Here is a 23,663-nt window from a genome sequence, read left to right as displayed (position 1 = left end):
CCTAATTACTCATTTGGGTGTTTAATTAGGGATTCATTTCTAATCAAACTTTGTTCCTTTTCAGATGTCTACAAACAACAACAACAACGCTTCTGGGTCATTCTCGTTGATGAACTTGTGTCAGAAAGTGACATTTGATGGTTCAAACTTCAACGAGTGGATGAGGTATATCCGCATGATCACACGCTACGAGGACAACAAATATGTCCTCGATGAAAAGCTTGAGAAGATCATCCTAGATGTTGCTACTCCTGAGGAATTGGCCGCCTTTGAGGCCCACGAGCGTGATGCCACGAAAGTTCACTGCATCATGCTGGCCACCATGAACCTCGAACTCCAAAAGTCCTATGAGGACATGTATCCATCTGAAATGCATCAGGATTTGATGGACAGGTATCACCAGAGCGCGAGGCAAGAGCGCTATGAGATCATTACTAGCATGATCACCGCTAAGATGGGGAGTGGAGAATCCCTAACCTCTTATTTGCAGAAAATGCAGAGGTATGTTGATCGTCTTCTCAAACTTAATGTTAAGTTTGATGAGGATTTGGCTATCGACATAATCCTCCACTCCTTGCCCTCCTGCTACAATCAGTTTAGGATGACCTACCATATGAACAAAGAGGAGGTCTCATTGAGCAAGCTCCAAGGACTCTTGAGGACTGCTGAGAGCAACCTCAAAGACAAATCCGTTGCACCGTCACCTGCTGTGGCCGCTCCTGTGATGGCGATAGGTCAAGGAAAGGGTAAAAAGAGGAAGACTCCATGTAAGAGCCACCATAAGGGGAAACCCTGTGATGGTTCGTCATCAAGTGGGACCAAAACAGGCCCCGTTAAACCCTCTTCCGATCCTAAAGAAGCAGAGTGCTTCTATTGCCACCAAAAGGGCCACTGGAAGCGAAGCTGCCCACAATATCTGCAGGACATAAGAGATGGGAAGATCAAGCTCACATTTGCAGGTATGTATTCTATTAAATCTAATAACTCATCATTTGCTTGATACAGGATGTGGTTACCACATTTGTTCTGAATTGCAGGGCCTAAAAAGAAGTAGGGAGATGGAGCATGGGAAGATGAACCTGATTATGGGAAACAGAAGATCGTCGCCTGTGACCAAAGTCGGTGTTTATTCTTTAGTGTTAAGTAATGGGTTAGGAATAGATTTAGAGAATTGCTGTTATTCGCCAGATATGGCAAGAAACATTATTTCTTTTCACGGGTTGTTTAGACAAGGTTTCAGATATTCTTTTAATAATAGTAATGGTTCTATTAATGTTTATTTGAATTGTGTTTTTTATTTCAATGCATTACCTTGTAATGGGATTTATGAATCTGTGATGATTGTTGATAATTTCGGAAATAATGTTTTGAATATTGATTCGTCTACTAGTCTAGACAAAGCATGCTTTTGGCATTGTCGCCTTGGCCATGTCAACAAGAAACGCATAGCCCAACTCCAAAAGGATGGAGTGTTGGAGTCATTCGACCTTAGGGACGATGATACGTGTGAATCTTGTTTACTTGGGAAGATGACCAAGTCACCCTTTACTGGCACTTGTGAAAGGGGTGAGGGTTTATTGGATCTCATACACACCGATGTGTGTGGGCCCTTTAGATCCACCACAAGGGATGCTTGTCGCTTCTACGTGACTTTTACAGATGATTATAGCATATATGGATATATCTACTTGATCAAGAAAAAGTCGGAAACCTTTGAAAAGTTCAAAGAGTTTAAGAATGAAGTGGAGAATCAGCTGGGTAGGAAAATCAAGATGCTTCGGTCAGACCGAGGAGGAGAGTACCTAAGTCTTGAGTTTCACGACTATCTAAAAGAATGTGGAATCGTTTCACAATTGACGCCTCCGAGAACGCCACAATTGAATGGTGTAGCTGAGAGACGTAATCGAACCTTGTTGGACATGGTTCGTTCTATGATGAGTCGGACTTCGTTACCAATAGCTTTCTGGGGGTATGCCTTAGAGACTGCCGCCCATATACTTAACTTAGTTCCCACTAAGAAGGTTTCCAAGACTCCTCACGATATGTGGACAGGGAAGGCTCCCTCGTTGGCACATATCAAGGTTTGGGGTTGTGAGGCTTTCGTAAGACGAGAGACTCACGATAAACTAGAACCTCGTAGTGAGAAGTGTTATTTCAACGGCTATCCACAGAAGTCTTTTGGATACCATTTCTATAGACCGAGTGACAATGTTGTCTTCGTTGCTAGAAGAGGAGTTTTCTGAGAAAAGGAATTGATAGGCCAAGAAGATAGTGGGAGGCAAATTGAACTTGAAGAAATTCAAGATCAAAGCGATGAAGGAACCTCTGACACTGGCACTCAACTTGAGGAGGAAACTCCTGTTGAACCTGTTGATGTGTCCTTACCTCTTCGACGTTCCTCTAGGGCTAGTGCTCCACCCCAGTTTTATGGTTTTCATATTACTACTGAAGGGGATACATTTATTAGTGATAGTACACTAGTAAGTTTGGATGAACCTAGCAGCTATAAGGAAGCCATGGCAGGCCCAGAGTCTGCAAAAGGGAAAGAGGCTATGGACAGCGAGATTCAGTCCATGTACGACAACCAAGTTTGGAATTTGGTTGATAATATACCGGGTCGTAAGACAGTCGGATGCAAGTGGATCTTCAAGAAGAAGACAGACATGGATGGGAAAGTGCATACTTATAAAGCGCGATTGGTTGCGAAGGGTTTTACTCAAACTCTCGGAGTTGACTATGATGAGACCTTCTCACCAGTTGCGAAGATAAAGTCTATTAGGGTGATGCTTGCCATAGCTGCGTTTCATGATTATGAAATATGGCAGATGGACGTGAAGACCGCTTTCCTTAATGGAAAGTTGGCTGAGGATGTCTACATGAATCAGCCAGAGGGTTTTGTCGATGTGAAGCATCCGAATAGAGTATGCAAGCTTGAGAAATCTATTTATGGATTGAAACAAGCATCTCGCAGATGGAATCTTTGTTTTGATGAGAAGGTTAAAGAGTTTGGCTTTCTGCGAAGCGAAGATGAATCTTGTGTGTATGTCAAAGCCAGTGGGAGTATAATAAGCTTCCTCGTATTGTATGTCGACGACATATTACTCATAGGAAACGATGTCCCAACCTTGCAGGAGGTTAAGTCCTGGCTTGGGAAATGTTTCGCTATGAAGGACCTCGGAGAAGCTGCTTATATTCTGGGAATAAGAATAGTAAGAAACAGGGAAAAGAGACTGATAGGACTCAGTCAGGATACATACTTGGAAAATGTGCTAAAGCGTTTTAGTATGGAAAATTCCAAGAAAGGGGAGTTGCCAATCCAAAGCAATACCAAGCTGAGTAAGACTCAGAGCCCGAGTACAGAGACAGAGATAGCTGATATGAGCCGAGTACCTTACGCTTCCGCTGTAGGCTCTATCATGTACGCTATGACTTGTACTCGCCCTGATGTGGCCTTCGCTTTAAGCATGGTCAGCAGATATCAGGGGAATCCTGGTAGAGCACATTGGATTGCAGTTAAGAATATTCTTAAGTACCTTCGGAGGACCAAGGAATGGTTTCTAGTCCTCGGTGGGAGTGATGACTTAAGGGTACGAGGGTACAGTGATCCTAGTTTTCAGACGGATCGGGATAACTTCCGATCGCAGTCGGGCTGGGTCTTTACCCTAAATGGAGGAGCAGTGACTTGGAAAAGTTCCAAGCAAGAGACCGTAGCTGATTCAACGTGCGAATCAGAGTATATTGCGGCGAGCGAAGCATCAAAGGAGGCTATATGGTTGAAGAACTTCATTGGAGACCTTGGAGTTGTGCCATCCATAAAGGAACCCGTGGAAATTTTCTGTGATAATGAAGGAGCGGTTGCCTTAACCAAGGAACCAAGGGATCATGGAAGATCTCGACATATCGACAGGAAATACCACTTTATTAGACATCGGGTAGAAGAGGGACTCCTCATTGTGAAGAGGGTATCGTCAGAAGATAACCCAACAGATCCCCTTACGAAGGGACTGAGTAGGGTCAAGCATTTTCAGCACGCTAGGAGCGTAGGGCTGAAGGACGATATTAGTTTAGATTAGATAGGTAGGAAACTTGTAATAGATAATGTCATATTCAACAATTGATGATTAAATAAAAGTGTGTTATTTATAAGAAAGTTTCTATCTTGTGTTGATTATTTATCTATTTTTCCGATTTTTGCATGTTTTGACTTCCTGCATAATGAGATTATTCGAACAGTCCAAAATCGCTCATATGTTGGAAGTAGATATGAAGAAAGATTGTCATAAATTTGTTTGTAGATTGTCTGAAAAGTTTTAGACATAGCAAAGGTTTGCTGCAAAGTTTATGAGTGCTTATGAAATTAGTATTGAGCATTGGAACAGACCCACACTTGTTGGTATTACTTCATGAATGTCATCACAAGTGATCGCAAGATGATAATATCATATAATCTTTAAACCTAGAGATATGGTTATTGTTTGCTAGTTGATTATACATTGATAATGCGAAAACGCATCAGTAACTTGATGTTATAAAACATATTATTGTGTGTGGCTTAACTAGTAAATGATAAAGGCATATTAGTCGACGTTTTTCTGTTCCTTTTATTCTGTGAATAAAAGAGATATCTTGGCCACTTGATGATTTGTTTTAACTTATGTGCCGGGCCTGGTCAAGATAAAGTTGATGTGTTCAACTGAGTTCTATGTCGAAAAAATCAGAGATCAAGAAACAAAATGCTATACGATAAGTATTGTTAGCATGATATCTAGAACAGAGGATTATACGATCCCTTATCTAAAGGACAGGTTATTGGTCAGAGTTGACAGCGGCTATTGAAAGCTATGATTGCTATCGGGTACGGAAGTAATACGTGAGATATAGTTACTAGACTTATCCAAGTAGGAGACTGTTGGATTAATGTCTAAGTCAGTAATCATATTTGGTATATACTTGACCCGAGTGTGCATGGTCCTTTTGGGTTGCCTTCACCAAAGCAACTTGACAAGGTAATTTGATATGAGAGAGGAGATATTATGATTTATTAATATATTATAAGAATAATATATTAAAGGAGAAATCATATTTATTTAATTAGTATTAGTCATAAATTAATTAGGAATTAATTTGGTGACTAAAAGAGATTAATTAAATAAAGGGGTATAAACTGTCAAATGTGTGATAGTTGAGTTTTGGGCTAGGAAACCTAATGGACTAAGGGGGAACGAAATTATTATGAAGGATCATCATATTTTCGTCCAAGGCCTCATTCCATAAGGTTTCTTGGGTTGCTTGGTGGCTAAGCTGTCCATTAGGGTTTAGACTAAAACCCTAGCACCCTATAGTATAAATACATGCCCTATGCATCAATTTGAGGCCACTTGATTCCAAGGGAACCCTAGGGACGAAATTAGCATCATTCCCTTCTCTCTCTTAGTTGCCTTCTTGCTTCAAGGTGTTTGTGAGCCATTAGAGGCACTACAATTGTGGTGCTTGCTTTCAAGAGTTCAAGAGAGTTCAAGAGATCAAGGAAACTAGTTGTTATTGCTATATAACAACAAAGGTATGTCTACTACACTTCTATGTAATTTTCAAAAATTATAGAAGCATGCCAGGGTTTATTTTGTGTTCATAAAGTTGTATGTCTTATAGTGAAAACATAGATCCAACTAGGGTTGCATGCACACATAGGATTGTTTGTATTAAACATATAAATTCATGGGAGAGGTTCCGAACATTAAACATTCGGACACCCCTGTTTCTCCCTTGTCACCACTTTTGGGGACAACAGACCATTTTGAGTCCTTAATTCCTGAGTTCAAACCAATTGTTGTCAAGTGTCCTGATTCCATGCCACCTCCGCCTCTAACACACTTGGACCTGAATCGGACCATGGAATTTCATCACAGTCTTTCAAATTTTGTAGATTATGTTCCAAGACATAATCCTCCTCACAACTATATTGTTGAGGAAATCATTCAAATGACAACTGAAACTGCTACCTCTAAGGTTGTATAGGCATCCTTAGATGAAAAAATTGAAACTTCAAGTTGTGTCTCATCTGATTCGTGTGAATAAGAATCCTTAGTTTCTTCAAAAACAAAGTTGGTTCTCATTGATCTGAAGTTTAGTAATCCGTCTACAGGACAAACCTCAAAATCTGCATTTCAACCCAAGAAAAAACCAATGCTCAATAGGAAGGATATATAGTAGATTCCAAAGTGGAAGCTCGAAATGTTTACAAAACAGAGGTTAAGTCTATACAAAATGCTAGGTTCCTTGATAACTCCAAAAAGAGTGAACCTTGGAATTATCAATCCTCTGTCTGTAGTCAAAACCACTTCACTCCTACTAAGATCCTAAAGAGACCTTCCACTGGTCCTGTAGAACCGAAGGATGTAGTCAATTCCACAAAGTTAAAAAATCGTTTGGACACCACTTCGTTCCAAAAGGCCTCTCCTCAAACCACCTCATATGTTTTCATTGCTAAATCTGATGGCATAATTTTCAAACCAAAGTCTTCAAAAACCTCTATGTCATCAAGAAAACAAAAAGAATCACAAAAAACATTTTCTTCAAAATCTTCAAAGCAAAATCTTGTGTGGAAGATTAAAATTCATGTTGATAAAGTTGTAGTTCCAAAAGTGTCAGTTGAATCATCCACTACAAAAGTTCATGATCCGAAGCAAACCACCATTCCGAAAATCAGAGTTATTGAGTATGATTACTGGATAGATGAAATAACTCTATCATTCTCTTTGTTTCCCAAGGAATCCTGGAATAAGCCCTTAAAACCCTTAGTTGCTCCTAAGTCATCTCACAAGCCCAAGACTCGTGACCCTATCCCTAAATCTAACTCGGAGCCTAAAAACTCCACTATTCACTAATTTTGCAGGCACTCTACGCTTCGGAGCATGAGACAATATGGTATATTGAGAGTGCTTACTCCATGCATATGACTGGGCAGAAGGACTTTATGCGAGATTTGAAACTTGCACCAAATGTTGTATATGTAACTTATGGCAACAACTTAAATTCACAAATCTGTGGTTATGACATTCTTACAAATGGAAATTTCTCGATTTCAAACGTGGCTTATGTAGCTGATCTAAAACATAACTTGATAAGTGTTGCTCAACTCACTGATGCAAATCATCGAGTTGAATTCTCCAAAAAAACATAGCTACATCATGACTGAAGATAGAAAAGAATGCTTGATCTAGTCTTACCGCAACAAAAACATGTATCCTCTTGACATCAACATAATTATTGGCAAACCGCAACTCTGACTTCTCACCAAAGTTGTTCCTAACGTCAGTTGGTTATGGCACCAAAGGCTCGCTCATCTAAATTTCTGGTACATGAATGATCTCGTATCTAGTGAAATGGTGAGAGGTTTACCTCTCTCAAATTCGAAAATGATCATTTGTGTGCTGCTTGTGAGTGTGGTAAGCAATCGAAGAAGGGTCATCCTGTTATTATTGAAAACTACATTTCGGAACCATTGGAGCTTCTATACATCGATCTTTGTGGACCATCCATGGTAGAAAGTCTTCATCATAAGAAATACATTCATGTGATTGTTAATGATTTTACACGGTTCACTTGGGTCTTCTTCCTAAGGCTAAAATCCGAACAACCTCTGAACTCATCAATTTTCTCAAAGGAATATAAGTTTTTATCAAACTCCCAGTTAGGAGAATCCGAAGTGATAATGGTTCGAAATTCACAAACTCCACCATTGAGAACTTTCTTATTGAGAAGGGAATTGACCACAACTTTTCTGCTCCTTACATTCCTCAACAACAATGGTGTAGTTGAACGAAGGAATAGAACCTTAGTTGAAGCTGCTCAATCAATGCTCAATTTTGAAAATACTCCACTCTATTTTTGGGCTGAAGCCGTTTCTACTGCATGCTTCACTCAGAATAGGAGTATCATCAATCAACGCCTCAACAAAACTACGTACGAAGCCATGAATGGACAACAACCAACAATCTCATTTCTTCATGTGTTCGGATGCAGATGCTTCATAAAAAATAATCATGATCATCTTACCAAGTTCCAACCCAAGGCCAACGAAGCTATTTTCCTTCGTTATTCCTCAAAATCAAAGGCTTATCGAGTCCTCAATCGACGTACTCGAGTTATTGAAGAAAGTCTTGATGTTACCTTTGATGACTACCTTGTTCAAAGTTCCGGTTCCACTCACATCATGGAATCTGATACTCCTCCTCTGGAATATCTAAACATTCAAGTAATTCATGAAGTAGACTTTGAAACTCTCTTTGGTCCTTCCGAAACTTCCCTTGATTCGGAATCTCAAACGAAGCCTACTCCAAATACAAAATCTCCTTCGGAAGCTCTTGTCTGGCACAACATCTCTGGTTCGATTCTGAGTCTCCCTCCATTTGATTTCGAACCATTTCAACCTTCTCAGGTTGAGGGGAGAATCATCCATCTCTTGAATCAAATGTGGATGGCTTCCAAGATGCTGTTGCTAATTTTGATGACTCAAATCCAATCAACATCGATGACAATGAAAATTTCTTTGAGTTCTCTTCTGATGATGATTTCAACCTCTCCAGTTAAGTTCAGGGGGAGCATCATCCTCAAATTTAGACCATTCAAGGGGCCAACTAAATTCTATTATTGACATTGGATCGTCTGCTGCACAAGAACTTCCAAGATTGCATGTTTGGACCAAAGATCATCCTCCGAACCAAGTGATTGGAAACCTCAATGCCGGTGTATAGACTCATTCTGCTACAAGTATCCAAAATGAATGTCATTTCTCAGCATTCAAATCCATGGTTGAACCGAAATCCATCAAGGAAGTATTAGAGCATGCTGATTGGATTATAGCCATGCAAGAAGAACTGGCAGAAGATGGGTGTTTTGCAACATGCTAGATGATGCATGAGTCATTATCCGAAATAAAGCAAGACTGGTGGCCAAATGTTTTACTCAGATTGAAGGGCTCGACTATGATGAGACCTTTGCTCCTGTTTCAAGACTTGATGCTATCAGAATCTTCTTTGCCTATGCTGCTCATAAAGGCTTCAAATTTTACCAAATGGACATCAAAAGTGCTTTCCTAAATGGTGAACTTGACACTGAAGTATACCTTCAACATCCTCCCAGTTTTGTGAATCTCTCCTTTCCCAATTACTGTTACAAACTTCGAAAGGCTATCTACGGACTCAAACAGGCTCCTCACGCACGGTACGAGACCCTCACAAAGCGCTCCGGTTTCCAAAGAGGATTTCTAGATCCTACTCTGTTTCGAAGATCAAATGGAAAACATCTCATGCTGGTACAAATTTATGTGGACGACATCATTTTTGGATCTACGGATTCATCTATGGTTGCTGACTTCGCTAAACTGATGATCAATCGATTTCAAATGAGCATGAATCAGGAGTTAAGATTCTTTCTTGGCCTTCAATTCAAACAGACTAACAGAGGAATCTTCATTCAATAAGAGAAGTACATTTCAGAACTCCTCAAGAAATACTCAATGGACACCTGCGCCTCAGTCAAGGTACTAATGGCTTCGGATACAAGATCTTTATCGACCCTTTAAGTGTTTCAGTTGACGAAAATAAATATCGCAAAATCATTGGATCCCTACTCTATCTCACAGCAAGTCGTCCGGATATCATGTTCTCAACATGTTTATGTGCTAGATTTCAAGTCAATCCAAAAATGTCTCATCTCTTGGCTGTAAAACAAATCTTCCGGTATCTGAAAGGCACAAAGAGTCTCGGAATCTAGTATCCAGCAAATGAAATCTTCCTTCTTCAAGCATATTCATATTCGGACTAAGGTGGTCTTCAACTTGATAGAAAAATCACTTCAGGTGGCTGTTAATTCTCAGGTGGTCGTTTGGTCGGTTGGCCATCCAAGAAACAAAACTACATTGCACTTTCTACAGCTGAAGTCGAATACATTACTGCTGCCAGCTGTACATCTCAAGTTCTGTGGATAAAATCTCAACTCTTGGATTATGGTTACCGCTTTCAACAAATTCCAATCTATTATGATTCTCAAAGTGCCATTGCGATTTCTCACAATCCAATTCAGCACTCAATGACTAAGCACATTGATATAAGGTAACATTGAACTAATTTTTGTTCCATCTGACGATGAGATTGTTGATGTCTTTACCAAGGCATTAGACAAAACCAAATTCAAAGGTTTTCTAAAAAATATGGGTATGATGATTCTAGATACTCAGTTCTTTCAAGAGACTTGTTCTCTTTGATAGACGTATTTGAAAGAAACTTAGTTCCGATCTCAAAATCATTTCATCTCGGAACTACTTTCTCTCAGAATACATAGGCTCAATTTACTTGTTTTTATTTCTGACCATCATTTGAGTTTTAACCTGTACAGTTCATCTTGGTTGGTTGTTATTCTCAGACCACATTCTTACTGTATTTGATTGTCATCTCGGAATATACTTCATAATGGCATCCTGGAATTCCATTACGGAAAGGTATTACATTTTGCACTCCGGAAGCTTTCCTAAAATCTCACTTCGGAATGTTTTCTTAACCATGTTCTGGAAATTCTTTCAAAATCTCTATTCCTGAATTTCTGCTCCAAAATCACCAACCTTTTTTTAATCAAACTGAACTTTTGTTCCAGAATCACAAAACTTTTTCAGCACACTAAATTCTTTTACTCCATAATTGAAACTCTCTCCGGATTATTTCTCACTCTGGACCTCTTATCAAAACAAGTATATTCCGGAATACAACTCTTTACCCTCCATATCACACTCTGTCCGGAACAATTCATCCAAAAGCCCAAAGGATAATAAGATGAAACACTTTTCTCTCAACGCTAACTTTTGAAAAAGATCCTTATCCTATCATCCTTTATTTTCGTGTACATATTTGCACGCCTCCATAAAGGAACCGTCGAATCGCCGTTTAAGGATTACTATTTTGAGCTACATTCACCCAAACCTTTCCCCTCCCAAGTCAACCCATCCCTCAAAAAGCTCCATTCATTAAATGCGACCCATATCACATTCGGATCCTCATCATTACTTTGACCAACCCGACCCATTTCACTTACCTATAAATACCCAATAACATTCCCTTATTCCTTTTATGTGCTCAAACCCTCTAAACCTTTAAATCTTTCTGTGTTCATCGTGTTCTTCAAGCTTTCACTACCTATAACAATGGCGTCTCCACAAAAACCCACTCAAACTGCATTAACACCAAAGAAATCCATCGCACGCAAGAAAACTACCAAAGGCTCCAAAGGTTCATCATCATCTGCCACTGCAGAACCTTTTCTAAGAGACACCACTCAACTTTTCTCCCTGAATCCCATGGATTACGATGAACCTATCAGGGTTATGATCGAGTTTATCGCAAATCACCCCATCTCCATTCCTCTCACAAAAACCCCCGAACCTCCACTACCACTTCATCATCTTCATCGTGCATTAACTAGTATCACATTTGAAGATGGTGTACTTGAAACAACAATCATCGGTGACAGAACAATTCCAATCTACAAATTGACCTTCTTTAAGGCGATTGGTGTGAAAGCAAACCCAAGAGGATTCAAGGTCTAAGAACCAACAACTGAAGAATTTCATACCTTCTTAATCTACATTGGTTACAATCAAGATTACAAGTCTAAAGATTTCAAGAAATTTGTTGTCTCAGGGCTCTGGACCGTATTGATGCATCTTATCATTAGAGGGCTCTCCGGAAAGCATTGAGGAACCGACATACTTAGCAAAGACCAGCTCAATGTCGTCTACAACATCTACATGGGACATGACAACATTGTGGATCTTCCGGAAGTCCTATGGCAAGATTTTTACAAATTTTCCATTAAAAGAAAGGAGAACGAGATCTCAAGCCCTAGGTTTTGGGCACTGAAACACCAAAAAATCTTCAATGAACTTCATGAACAACTTCCGGTCAACACCATTCCTCCGGAGGTGTGTGTCACTTTCAAAGCTCTTAAATCTTATCGCATTCTGGACCTATCTGCTTTCGGTCCGATCATACGTCTTCCAGACCACATGTTGTCCCTTCTTCCTTCCGATTCCACTCACTTGAAATTTCACATGGGGACTTCGATTGTGTTTCACTCGACACAACCTGACCCAGTCCCTGTTGAACCCATTCCGGAAGATGCCAATACATCTAAGTCCGAAGCAAAAGTGAAAAAGTCTGCCAAACGAAAGACGTCTCACACAAAACCAAAGCCTATAAAGAAAGCCAAAGTCAGTTCCTCCTCTCAACAGGAAGGAACCCATGACATTCCAGCTGATTCTGGCCGTCCGCATACCCCACCTGCCCACTTATCCGAGGTACCCCTCAATGTTTCAAAATCACATGCACATTATCACGGGGAGTCTGCTTATAATCCACCATCTCCTTCCCAAAAAGGAGATGCCGGTGTTGACAAAAGTTCCTTGCCCCTGGAACAAACCCACGAGTCTCATTTGTTAATCCCATTATTTCTTCTTCACACACACACTCCATAATCCCTGTTCCAGACCCTAAGAGTTCCGAAGTAGGAGTTGTCCCTCCGACTTTTGACGCCTCAACTGGTCTAATACCCGACATGTGTATAGGAAGACCAGGTACTAATGATCCTAAATGAGAAGATTTTGTTAACAGGGCTGCATCAAGGCGTCCGGATCTTACTAGAGATCAAGTGGAGTCAACACTTATCTCCATGAGGAATCGATCCATTTAAAGCAACATGCCTTCTGTTCCTCCCATTGATGCCAATGCCGATAATGAACTTGCTTTAGAACTGCCACCTGTTACCACTTATCAGAATGTCTTACAAACCAATCCGGATGAAGAGTTTTCCGAAGAAGTCATATTGGATGATGAAGCCAAAGCTATTCCACACACAAATCTCATGACTTCAGTTCGGTTTCAATCAAAGGCATCTGTATCCAAGTTTGCATATGACTTCGGATCATCCTCCTCCTCCATTCCGATTGGCAGCTCAAACTCGAACATTCAAGCTCATGAAGATGATGTAGAAACAAAGCTTGGTCCATCCAATGATCCTTCTCCTCATCAAGAAAAATCTCCTAACTCCAATTCCGATACGGGATCCTCCATTGGCAACTACATTGATCCCTTTGCTCTCATTGAGATGCAAACTAACATGTCGGATACCATGAAGAAGGTTTCCTCAATTGAAACCTCCATAACCGAGCTCAACGGTCAAGTGAATCAAAAGCTTTCCGGACTCGATTCCAAGCTGGATACCATTCTACAATCTATATTTCAGCATTCTGGACCATTTGTTACGGAAAAAGAAGCTCAACTGGACCAATTAATTTCTCTACGTATCAAGCACTCCATGGAGGAAGTTGAAGCTAAATACGATGCCTTCATTGAACATTACCTGGATACAATCACCATCATGCTCAAAGTTCATGATGACTTGGTGTCTGCTACAAACAAACTCATCAAGCAGACACGTGTTTGTCACGAAAAGCAAATTCAGAGGCTTGAGAGAGAAATAAAGAAGAAGGATGAAATGAATCTGAGTATTCAACAAGTCCTCATCAAACTCCTTCGATCCACATGGAACATTGTTGATGTTCTGAATCGAAAGTTTGATGATATGTTAGCCGTTCTAGGGCATCTGTTTGATCACCTCTCTGCTCAAGCCCCCACTGCAGAAGCCTATGATAACCTCACAAAGCAACTAAACACCAAACTTCAAAAGGTGTTTGAAATTTTTGAAGGCCTACGTGAATCCTTAACGCTTGCACTGGTCCGGAGGATAACCGATGTAAAAGGGTGAAAAGGTCCCAGTCATACCTGGAAGCCTGCCTCAGAGTTTACACTCTGGGATGAAATTGATTCTGATGAAGAAAACCTCTCTTCCACCTCCAAACGGATTGAGGAAGAAAGTGAATAAGAATTTGTTACAGAGGTTGTCCTTGGTCTCGAGGCTCCGAAGAAGATGTTCCCTAAAGTCATGACTGAGGAAGAAAAACGAATTTGGTCTGCTGCTTCGTGGCCATCTTCTCTTCCTGACACTCTTCGGATGGGCATTCAAATGGCTAAAGCAAAATCACTACTCACTGCCCAAGCCATGCCTTCTATGCTTCCACCAATTCCAGCTCCTAAAATTGCTCCAGTTGACCAGGGCTCTCCTCTCCATATCACTGATGAAAACATGAAGCTGATAATCGATACGTTGAGGAAAGACAAAAAAAAAGGCAAAGGGCCTCTATCAGACATACAAGCTGCTCACTACGGATCTCCTCCAAAGCAAAAATATGGATGGTCTCAGGAGGAAATCAACAGAGCACTATAGGACAACATAAGGACCCAAGCTCTAAAGGACAACCATGATACGATGTGTGGTATTTTCCCTCTTTGTCGTGAAGGCATCCTACATGATCATGAGATTATCCCATTCATGTATTACGATATCCCCACAAATGATTTCGAACAACTGGATCTTCCTCTTTCTCCCCACAACATATTCTACACCAAGTTTGCCCCTCTTCACCCATCAGATGATCCGGAGGTGATCCTCCAGACTGAGCGAGAGAGGCTTACAACATTTTACTCCAAGAACACACAGCCTCTCAAGGAAGTGTGGATGAGAAAGAGAATTACTAAAATTGATGGGTTCGGAAGAAAAATTTTGGTTAAATTCGATCTGAGCTACCCACACTTCAAACATGTCCTCCGGAACAAGCCTACTCCCCTGACCAATTCTGATGCAGATTTCCCTTCAATGAATCTGAATGACATTCTCACTATGGCTAGCTACTTCAAAGTAAATCAAAAAGATGACATCAGTATGGGTGCGTATCACACAACTATGAACTTTCTCAAAGACTATGTCGCGAAATTCTGCCGACATGACTATGAGCCTGCGCACCAATATGGAACTGAAAACTTTGTGGCAAAAATCAACTATGTTCTTCCGCAAGCTAAACTTCTTGCAGATGGCCGAATATAAGAACCGCTTCTATGGTTTTTCTACACTACCAGGAAAACAAACAAGAAGGATTGTTTCCGAGTCCTTGACAAACACCTGGATCCCACCAAAGCCCTGAGGAAGTTCATTTCATGTGCATCGAAATCGAAAGCTCCAGAACAAATCAAAGCCAATTTTGTCAGTCATCTATCCTGGGATATTGAAGTTAGAGAATGATTGTTCAGAGCCCACACTTTCATCAAGGAAGAAGTTGCTTAAACTGCATGGATGTTGAGTTCACTTAGGGGGAGATTGTTGCAACCTAAAAGTGAACCTTAGTAATCCTAAGATCAAAATTCTGAAGTGGATATCTTTCGAAACTAATGATGGTCTGGAGGAAGATATGAAGAGTGGTCCGAAATCTATCCGAACCATAAGAGGAGAAGAAGAAGAAAAGATTAAGTGAAGACACTCCGGAATGACTCTCATGTCCGGAATGGGTGCGGATCCGGAATTAACCTGTTTTTGTCTTTATGTATTTATGAACTTCGTCTTTGTATTGATGTAACGTGTCATAGGACCTAGCCTTTTTTAATTATTAGATAATCAGAATGTCAGAAATATTTCTATTGTCCAATCCTATGCAAGTACCTTGGTTAATTCGTTGTAACATTCACTCCTATTTAGATGAGCATCCAATACAAGTCAACTACGGATCATTCACTCTACTTTTGGCGATACAAATTGCGAAGAATTTTGTTTTTCATGAGTGGACAAAACACATTGAGATTGATTGTCACTTCACACGCCATCACTTACGGCTCGGAACCATATCGTTTCTATTTGTTTTATCAACCTTGCAGCTTGTGGATATTTTTACGAAGACTCTATCATCATCCCAGTTTCGTTATTTGTGTGACAAACTTTCAATGTTTATTGGTGCGGCATTGTAACTTTAAGGGGATGTTAGTCCTTATATTGTTAGCCTATATGTTTATGTGTCAAACCTTTAGTCCATTAGAGTTTGGTATTAGCTAGTATTTATTCCTTTTTTTTCTTCGTTTATAGCTCTTATGTTTTTTTATTAAGAACTTTATAATTTTTCTCTTTTAATAATTTCAATAATCATTTGAAATGTCTCTTAACGGTTGCTTGTAAAAGAAATTGAGTCAGACTAAAATAGATCTAACTTAATCGACAAACTATTAAATAATATAATCTCTACTTTTTGGTGAACCGTAAACCTCATGTAATAGCCTCGTGGTTGTTTGCCTTTGCTAGCCTCTTGCTAGTATAGGCGTTTTTATGCAAAGTAATGGATAATAGCTATAAAAGTATTTTAACGTGCAAATAACGAAACAAATAATTGACCTTCAATAAATTTTTTAAAAATCTAAAATCCAAAATAATTTATAAAATACATAAAACATTGCACATTAAGAAAAAAACCGACATTGCCCATTAAGATATCATTTGGTTGGAAGTTTGATCTTATTTTTTATTTTGAAACAAAAGTCTAACTAAAACAAAATTTCGAATTTTTCATATCAAAAATTCCGTGCATATTTTGATTTTTTCTAGTTTTTTTTTGTTCCCTTTGGGTGTTGTATAAAGCCATGTTCCAAAGTCCAAACAGTATAAGATGGTCCTCCATGGCATTTCACATCGTCTTTTTCCCAGACCTCCACCCCTCCTTTGCTAGGGTTTCTTTAATAATACATCTCTTCTCTTTCAAGATTTATTTATAGAGAGAGATACAGAGAGAGAGAGATAGAGGGAGGGAGAAAGATGAGAGCAACGAAGAAACGGCAACTCGTGATAAAAAAGTGTATAGCTCCAAGTGTGTCGGTAATTCGAACTGTTCATTACGGGCAGTGCTTGAAGAACCACGCGGCTAATATTGGTCTGTACGCTGTCGACGGCTGCAGAGAGTTCATGGCAAGTGGAGATGACGGTACACGAGGTGCTCTGACGTGCGCCGCCTGTGGCTGCCACCGGAATTTCCACCGGAGAGATGTGGACGAGATTGCTTGTGAGTGCTCCTCCACCTCTGACGATTAATGCGTTGGCTGCAAACGCCAACAAATTCATATAATATATCTGTGATATTGTGAATATATATTTAATTAAATTGGTATTAGGACACCATTTCTAGAATTTACAGTATTTATTCTTCATTTCTCTCTATTATTTGATATTGTAGATCATGTCAGGCATTTTTTACGGAAAACACTTTGTTAAATTTTATTATTTGATATTGTAGATCATGTCAGCATTTTTTACGGAAAAAACTTTGTTAAATTTACATAGAGTTTGATTTATATATACTGGGTTTTAAATGCCATAATGGTATATATTTTTATTTTTATGAATTAATACTGCAATGGCTTTTGTTGTAAATTTTACCGGTTACATGTTTCTTCGGTTGAAGCAAGTTTTCATAGTTTGTTTAAAACATTGTTGAATCAGTTGATAAGAATGAGTAAAATATTGTTATAGAAGTAAATATTTAACTGATGGCACTTAAGTAAACCAATTGTAAGGTAAAATGTTCCAAATTTGGCTTCTAAATACGTAGTTATATCTAGAAAAAACCCGCTTTACAGCATTAATTAAAACACGTTGTACAAGCTCGCATGTGAGGTGCAGTTATGTTAGTCGTTAACGTCTCCTGTCAATTTCAAAAACTAAATCATTAATGTTTAGTTAGCTAAACATGAATATCAATACATATTAAAAGCCATTATGAATATAATCACTACAATATATCTTACTTTCACAAACCGACGTCTACGCCGTTAATCACTGTTTGAAGTATTTATCGACAGATTAATAATCGACAGAAGCTTGTCGTTTATCGCCGTTAATCTGACATAATATAAACAACCAAATTACACAAATTTATCACGGATTGGAGATGGAATTTGTCTACGAATTGCGACAGTCATGAAGCGACGGATATTCATCGGAACAATGCAATAACAGATTTGCAACGGGTACGATGGTTTGGGGTTTACGACGCATTACCGCTGGACTTTTTGACCACACAAGGTCCTTGTTAATCTGTCAGTAGTTAAAGTAGTTCTTTTCCAATGGAATACAAACTTTACACAAGTTTTTTCTAAGTTCATTCATAATTATAGCGACATACCTTTTTTTTATTCATGATAGCAAAGTATTTAACTATTTTTACGAATTTAAGGCAATATAGTTAATTTTTTCTTTACATAATAGCAAAAATATATATATATATATATATATATATATATATATATATATATATATATATATTATTAATAACTGAAACTACCAATATTTTTTATTCATAATATATATAATTACATTTCTATCCATAAGAGCATCTCTAATGGAAAATCAATCCTATCATTTAATATTTTTGTGAGCTCATTATTCCAGTACTTGTAACCTCTAATTAAATGAGTACTCTAATAATTAAGTTTTTTCAATAACATTTTTAGAAATTTAACTTATAGATATACCTAAAATATTTATAAAACTTTGACAAAACTTCACAAATGGTCCCTGTAGTCAGCTGAAAATTGTCATTTTAGTTCAAAAATGTTTTAACTAGCACAACAGGTCTAAATTTTTTGTTTTGTTCCGAGTTTGGTCCAGTTTAGTTTGAACTTTTTTATGATGACAATTTTGCCCTTACTTTTTGCTAATTTAGTTTTTTTTTATTTATTTAAATATTTTCTGATTAAAAGAAAATTAAAAAAGAAATTAAAAAAAGACAAACCTCTCTCTCTCTCTCTCTCTCTCTCTCTCTCTCTCTCTCTCTCTCTCTCTCTCTCTCTCTCTCTCTCTCTCTCTCTCTCTCTCTCGTATTTGAGTATATGTTTACTATATGAAAAATATTCCACCATAGTGCTCTTGAATTTGAAACCCACTTTCAATCTCTTACCCGCTGGAATAGTCATCGGAGCCGGAGGAAACGATGTTAGACCAAGATGTAGGTGCTCAATGAAACACCAAAAAGAAGTAGGATCGTCATCGCCACTACCGTCAGCCACAACATCCCTCAGCCGCACCGTCAGCCCTCATTGTCTCCGGCACCACCAACCTCCGACAGGAAACCCTTTTGGAAAACCTTCATCTGAAGACGAAGGGCTCCTTTCTCTATCTCTTTTTCTTTCTTTCTTTCTTTCTTTCTCTCTCTCTCTCACACACACACACACTCTCGTACATATTCTATCTTCCGTCATCATTGAAGCTTCGTAAATAGACCTAGGTAACAGAGAAGACGCAGGGTGGAGACCTAGGGTTTCAAGTAAAAGATTTTTATATCGGAGGATTCGTAAAGCCACCTCTTTCGTTGTAGATCTATTTATCTTCACCACATTCGACCTTCCATGGTGGTCATCCCTTTCATGCTCATCGTCAGACCAGTCAGAGGTCACAAATCACTCCAATCATCAAACACATTAAGCTTCTTGTTTATCTACTACATCTATCTTATCGGTTGTAATTTCTAGTGGATTTTGACCGAACCTTTCATCCCCAAATCACAAATCCTACTATTATTTCTAACCTTGAAGATGAAGATAATGGTAATTTATTCCATATTTTGGGATTTCTCTTCCTGCCTCCATATGGGAGAATTTCGATGTCCTTCTGAAATTTCATAAGGAATGAGACATTAGGGTTCAAAAACGATGATGGATTCAGTGCTCAATCTTTCCCCAACAACAAAAAATGGATGCCGATGACTACAACCAAGGCACTTGTAGTATGATTTCTTTTCTTTTTTATTTTTCCCACACATTCATCCAAGTTGCAATAACTAGTGGTTGGAGTAGAAGATAATCGGGGTCGGCAGTTCGTTTTAGGGGGAGAGAGAAAGAGAGTTTTGTCTTTTTTAAAATTTTCTTTTAATCAGAAAATATCTAAATAAATAAATAAATTGAAAAAGCAAAAAGAAAGGGCAAAATCGTCATTATAAAAAAGTCTAAAGTAAATTGGACCAAACTCGCAACAAAACGAAAAGTTTGGACCTCTGGTGCTAGTTCAAACATTTTTAGACCAAAGTGACAATTTTCTGCTAACTACAAAGACCATTTGTGCAGTTTTGTCTAAAACTTTTACATTTGATTAGTCATCTTTACACATTTTATATTTTGATATTAAATATTTAAGTTAAGGTTATCATTAGAAACTAATATATAAACATTTCACAAATGAAAACTTATAGTAGAAATAATTAAATAGTTAAATAAATGAAAAATATTTAAAACTAGAATATAATTAAGTGATAAAATCAAAATATATTAAAAGTAGAAGCGGCTAGATGTTTTAAGTTTTATATTATATTGGCCACTCAATAAATATATTGAGTGATCAATATAAATACGCAAAAAACAATCCACTCCAATAGTTTTAAATGAAAATAAATGATAAATCAATAGAAAAAAAACTCTAAATTAAATACCCATTAGAGATTCTCTAATTCTCTTGTAGCAACACATTTTTTTATTAATAATAACAACACATTTTTTTATTAATAATAACAACACATTTTTCTCTCTTTACAAGTATTTGCAACAAGTATTTGCAGTATATATATATATTTTTTTATCTTTAATAACATAATACTTATAGTTTTTATCGTTAATGGAAGTATATTCTATTTTTCTACATAATAGCAATATAATATTGCATTTATATTACCAATATAGACAACATATTTTCTTTTTTATTAAACACATTTGGTTATATATATAACTTGGATGTTGGCGAGATAGAGCATAATCCTATTTGGTTGGTCCACACTTGTAAGGTGTCCAAACCACCATGAAGCAAAGATTTAGTCATCCTACCCTGAAAAGTGACCATTCTTTCTCGCATACTGCTCCTACAATCATCATCATTTATCATAAGGTTAGTATCATACTTATTACCTATCGTCATAATATATGATTCCTACAATTTATCAAAATAACTTGGTTGTTATCATACTAAATTATGAAAATAAATAAATATAAGCATCTAAGAAAATGTTTAGTTATCAACATCTTAGTTAGATCAATTAGGATCACATCAAGATTCCTTATATAAAAGTTCTCAACGAACTGACCATATGAATTAGGAAGCGAAAGAAGAATCAAATCAATAGCTTGCTTCCTTGGGAATAGGACAGCCTTCCTTTCAAATTTGACAATGTACGATTTCATTTTCAGAACGTGCGTACACACAAAATTTCCATCTTTCATTTTTACATGCAAATAGGGTTTGAGCAGTTTCATATCTTCCAACTTGATAAAAACGTAATGTTGGGAGAGTCACATGTGGAGGATGTGGAAGAATTGAAGAGAGACAATGTCTAGTTCCACTAGTTTTTAAGGAATGGAAGACATTTTCACATTGACTTGAAAGTGGAAGACCATCTCCATAAGAACGAGGAAAACCATCATCGTTTTGATTTGACATCTAAAATTGGGAGAAGAGAGAATTCAAGTTAATTGATTTTAATCCTTAATTATTAATTCATAAATTTAAATTATGGCTAGGATCCATATTTTTTATTCGAACTTTGAAAAGAGATGTCGTAATCAAATTGCGAATCTACTTTAGCTAAGTAAGACTTTTATCAATTTAATCTTCTGAAACTCCCAGATCTTTTGAGATTTAAAGAATTTCATCAATGACATGTTTAATATCAGATTATACTCTCACTTTTGTGACTAGGATGCCGATAATCACAAAAAAAAAATATGAATAACCATGCAAACCCGCTTGACAACCTCGAGGTCATTTATGATCTCACATTGATGTGCCAGTTAACTACACACGCTCCATCGACAATAATAATTTTCGAGTTGCGTCATCATTTCAACATTATAGTCCAACATTAGTGTGTCAGTTAACAATGCACGCTCCACTAACCACTAATAAAGAAACGATGTGAATATTTAAGGATTAACATACTTTTCACATTTTTTCTTAAAGTAACTGGACTGAGATTTTTAAAATAATGTTCTAGTACTTTATAGATTATATTTTTAATATTTTATTATGTCATATCAAACCCGTTCAACTAATTACCTTCCATCACAAAGGAGAGCAGTGGGTGAAAAAGACACCTATTCAATGGACATTTTATAAGTTATTTCCTTATACCCTCTTTATAGCATGGCTTCGCGAATGAGACTTACTAGCGATTCAATTGACTTTATATTATACATATAGTAATTAATCTTAATATATATTGTAACACCCTATTTATTTATTAGACAAATAAATAAATTAATGAACGAATAGAAACCCTAAAATAAATAATTATATATCAAACGATGGTCTGGTAGAGCTAATTGTCACACTCCAAGAGATTGGGGGTTAAAAGTGTAAAATTCGAACTTAATTTGTAAGTTTTATGGAAGGTAGGGACTAAATGGAAATTATTGGGACTTCATTGAAGAAATTTTGGAAGCCTAGGGGTTGTTTGGTCAATCAGGTATCAAATTTGAAGGGGATTTTCGAAGCTGGGGTAGAAAAGGTAATGGGCTTAGTTTGAAACGATATGGGAAGAGAGGTACTAATTGTGGCATTATGGAAAAATGTTTAAGGGCGTTAGGTATAAAGGGAACAAACCCTAACCCTAACTCATTTCTCTCTAGCCGCCATGGGAAGACTCCAGCCGTCAACCCTTATGCCCCCACCGGCCACCTTTGTTCCTCCAACCACCAAGTCGTTGTTGTCACTAACCGCCACCTCCTTCTTCACTTCCGACGTCAACACCAGCCGCCATCTTCCATTCTCTTATTTTTCCGATGCTGCCACCGAGTCAAGAGTCGATGCCGCCACTTTGTTGTGGGTGGAGATGAAGACCGGCGGAGTCGGCCACTATGCCATTGTGGTTGCTGTCGCTTGAAGACGCGTCCATCGTTGGACGCTGTGACCTCCCTTGCCGGAAAAACGGGCTGTAGAGGAGCCGCTACCACCATCTCTTCGTCTTGAATTCTTTTTGCTAGACCTGCCTACCGACAAGCGCCCTTGCTGCAACCGCCGCCTACCGCCTTTGTTGCTGCTTGTCTAGGAACCAACGGAAACTGGCGCTACCACCACCTCACGGTGGTGGCTGCCATTTCAGATTTGTTGTTGCCGCCATCAGGAGCCACCAGGTGGGTGTCTGGTGTGTGAACTACTCCTCAATATGTGTGGTGCGTGTGTTTGTCAAGATTGGAAAGCCGAGGACCGCCACTACCACCAGCGTAAGGTGGTGGTTGCCACCATTTACCACCACCTGGCACCATAGGGTGGTTGTGTGTGTGTTTATTTTGAGATTTGGCATTGTAAAGTGTAAATTACAATTTGGATAATAATAATAATAATAGAAATCTCAAACCACCACCGTAGGGTGGTGGTTGCCGCCACCGGTCACCGTGTCGGGTGGCGGTGTGCTTAGTTGTGTTGTGATTCAGTTGGGATGTTTGGATAAGGGACTAAAACCTTAATGGGCCTTGTAAGCCCTAATGGGCCCAATGAATCTCTAATTGACATTAAAGCCCAAATATGTGCCTAATGGGCTTAAAGGACCCTAATAGATCTAAGGACTTAGCTAACGGGCCTATTAAGCTAAGATGGGTTGAAAATCCTAATTAGGGTTTGGAAAACCCTAATGCCATGAAACCCTAAATTGTGACTTAGCAGGACCGCATCGGAATAATTTAATGAACTTAAAATATTAATTATTAATCATT

General features: G+C 38.3%; 1 protein-coding gene across 1 annotated transcript; it reads left to right on the top strand.

Moving 5' to 3' along the window:
• Positions 1-16,460: 16,460 nt before the first annotated feature.
• LOC145048136 (mini zinc finger protein 3-like) lies at positions 16,461-17,970 on the top strand. Its single transcript, XM_078996556.1, has 2 exons — positions 16,461-16,978; positions 17,775-17,970. Exons 1-2 carry the CDS (start codon positions 16,735-16,737, stop codon positions 17,777-17,779), a joined length of 249 nt encoding a protein of 82 aa, XP_078852682.1. The 5' UTR covers positions 16,461-16,734; the 3' UTR covers positions 17,780-17,970.
• Positions 17,971-23,663: the final 5,693 nt, after the last annotated feature.

This window comes from Lactuca saligna, chromosome 1 (genome assembly GCF_052625555.1).
Source record: "Lactuca saligna cultivar CGN05327 chromosome 1, ASM5262555v1, whole genome shotgun sequence".
Classification (NCBI taxonomy): domain Eukaryota; kingdom Viridiplantae; phylum Streptophyta; class Magnoliopsida; order Asterales; family Asteraceae; genus Lactuca; species Lactuca saligna.
Note: the sequence above shows the minus strand (reverse complement) of the source record. Positions and strands in the feature narration are given on the sequence as shown.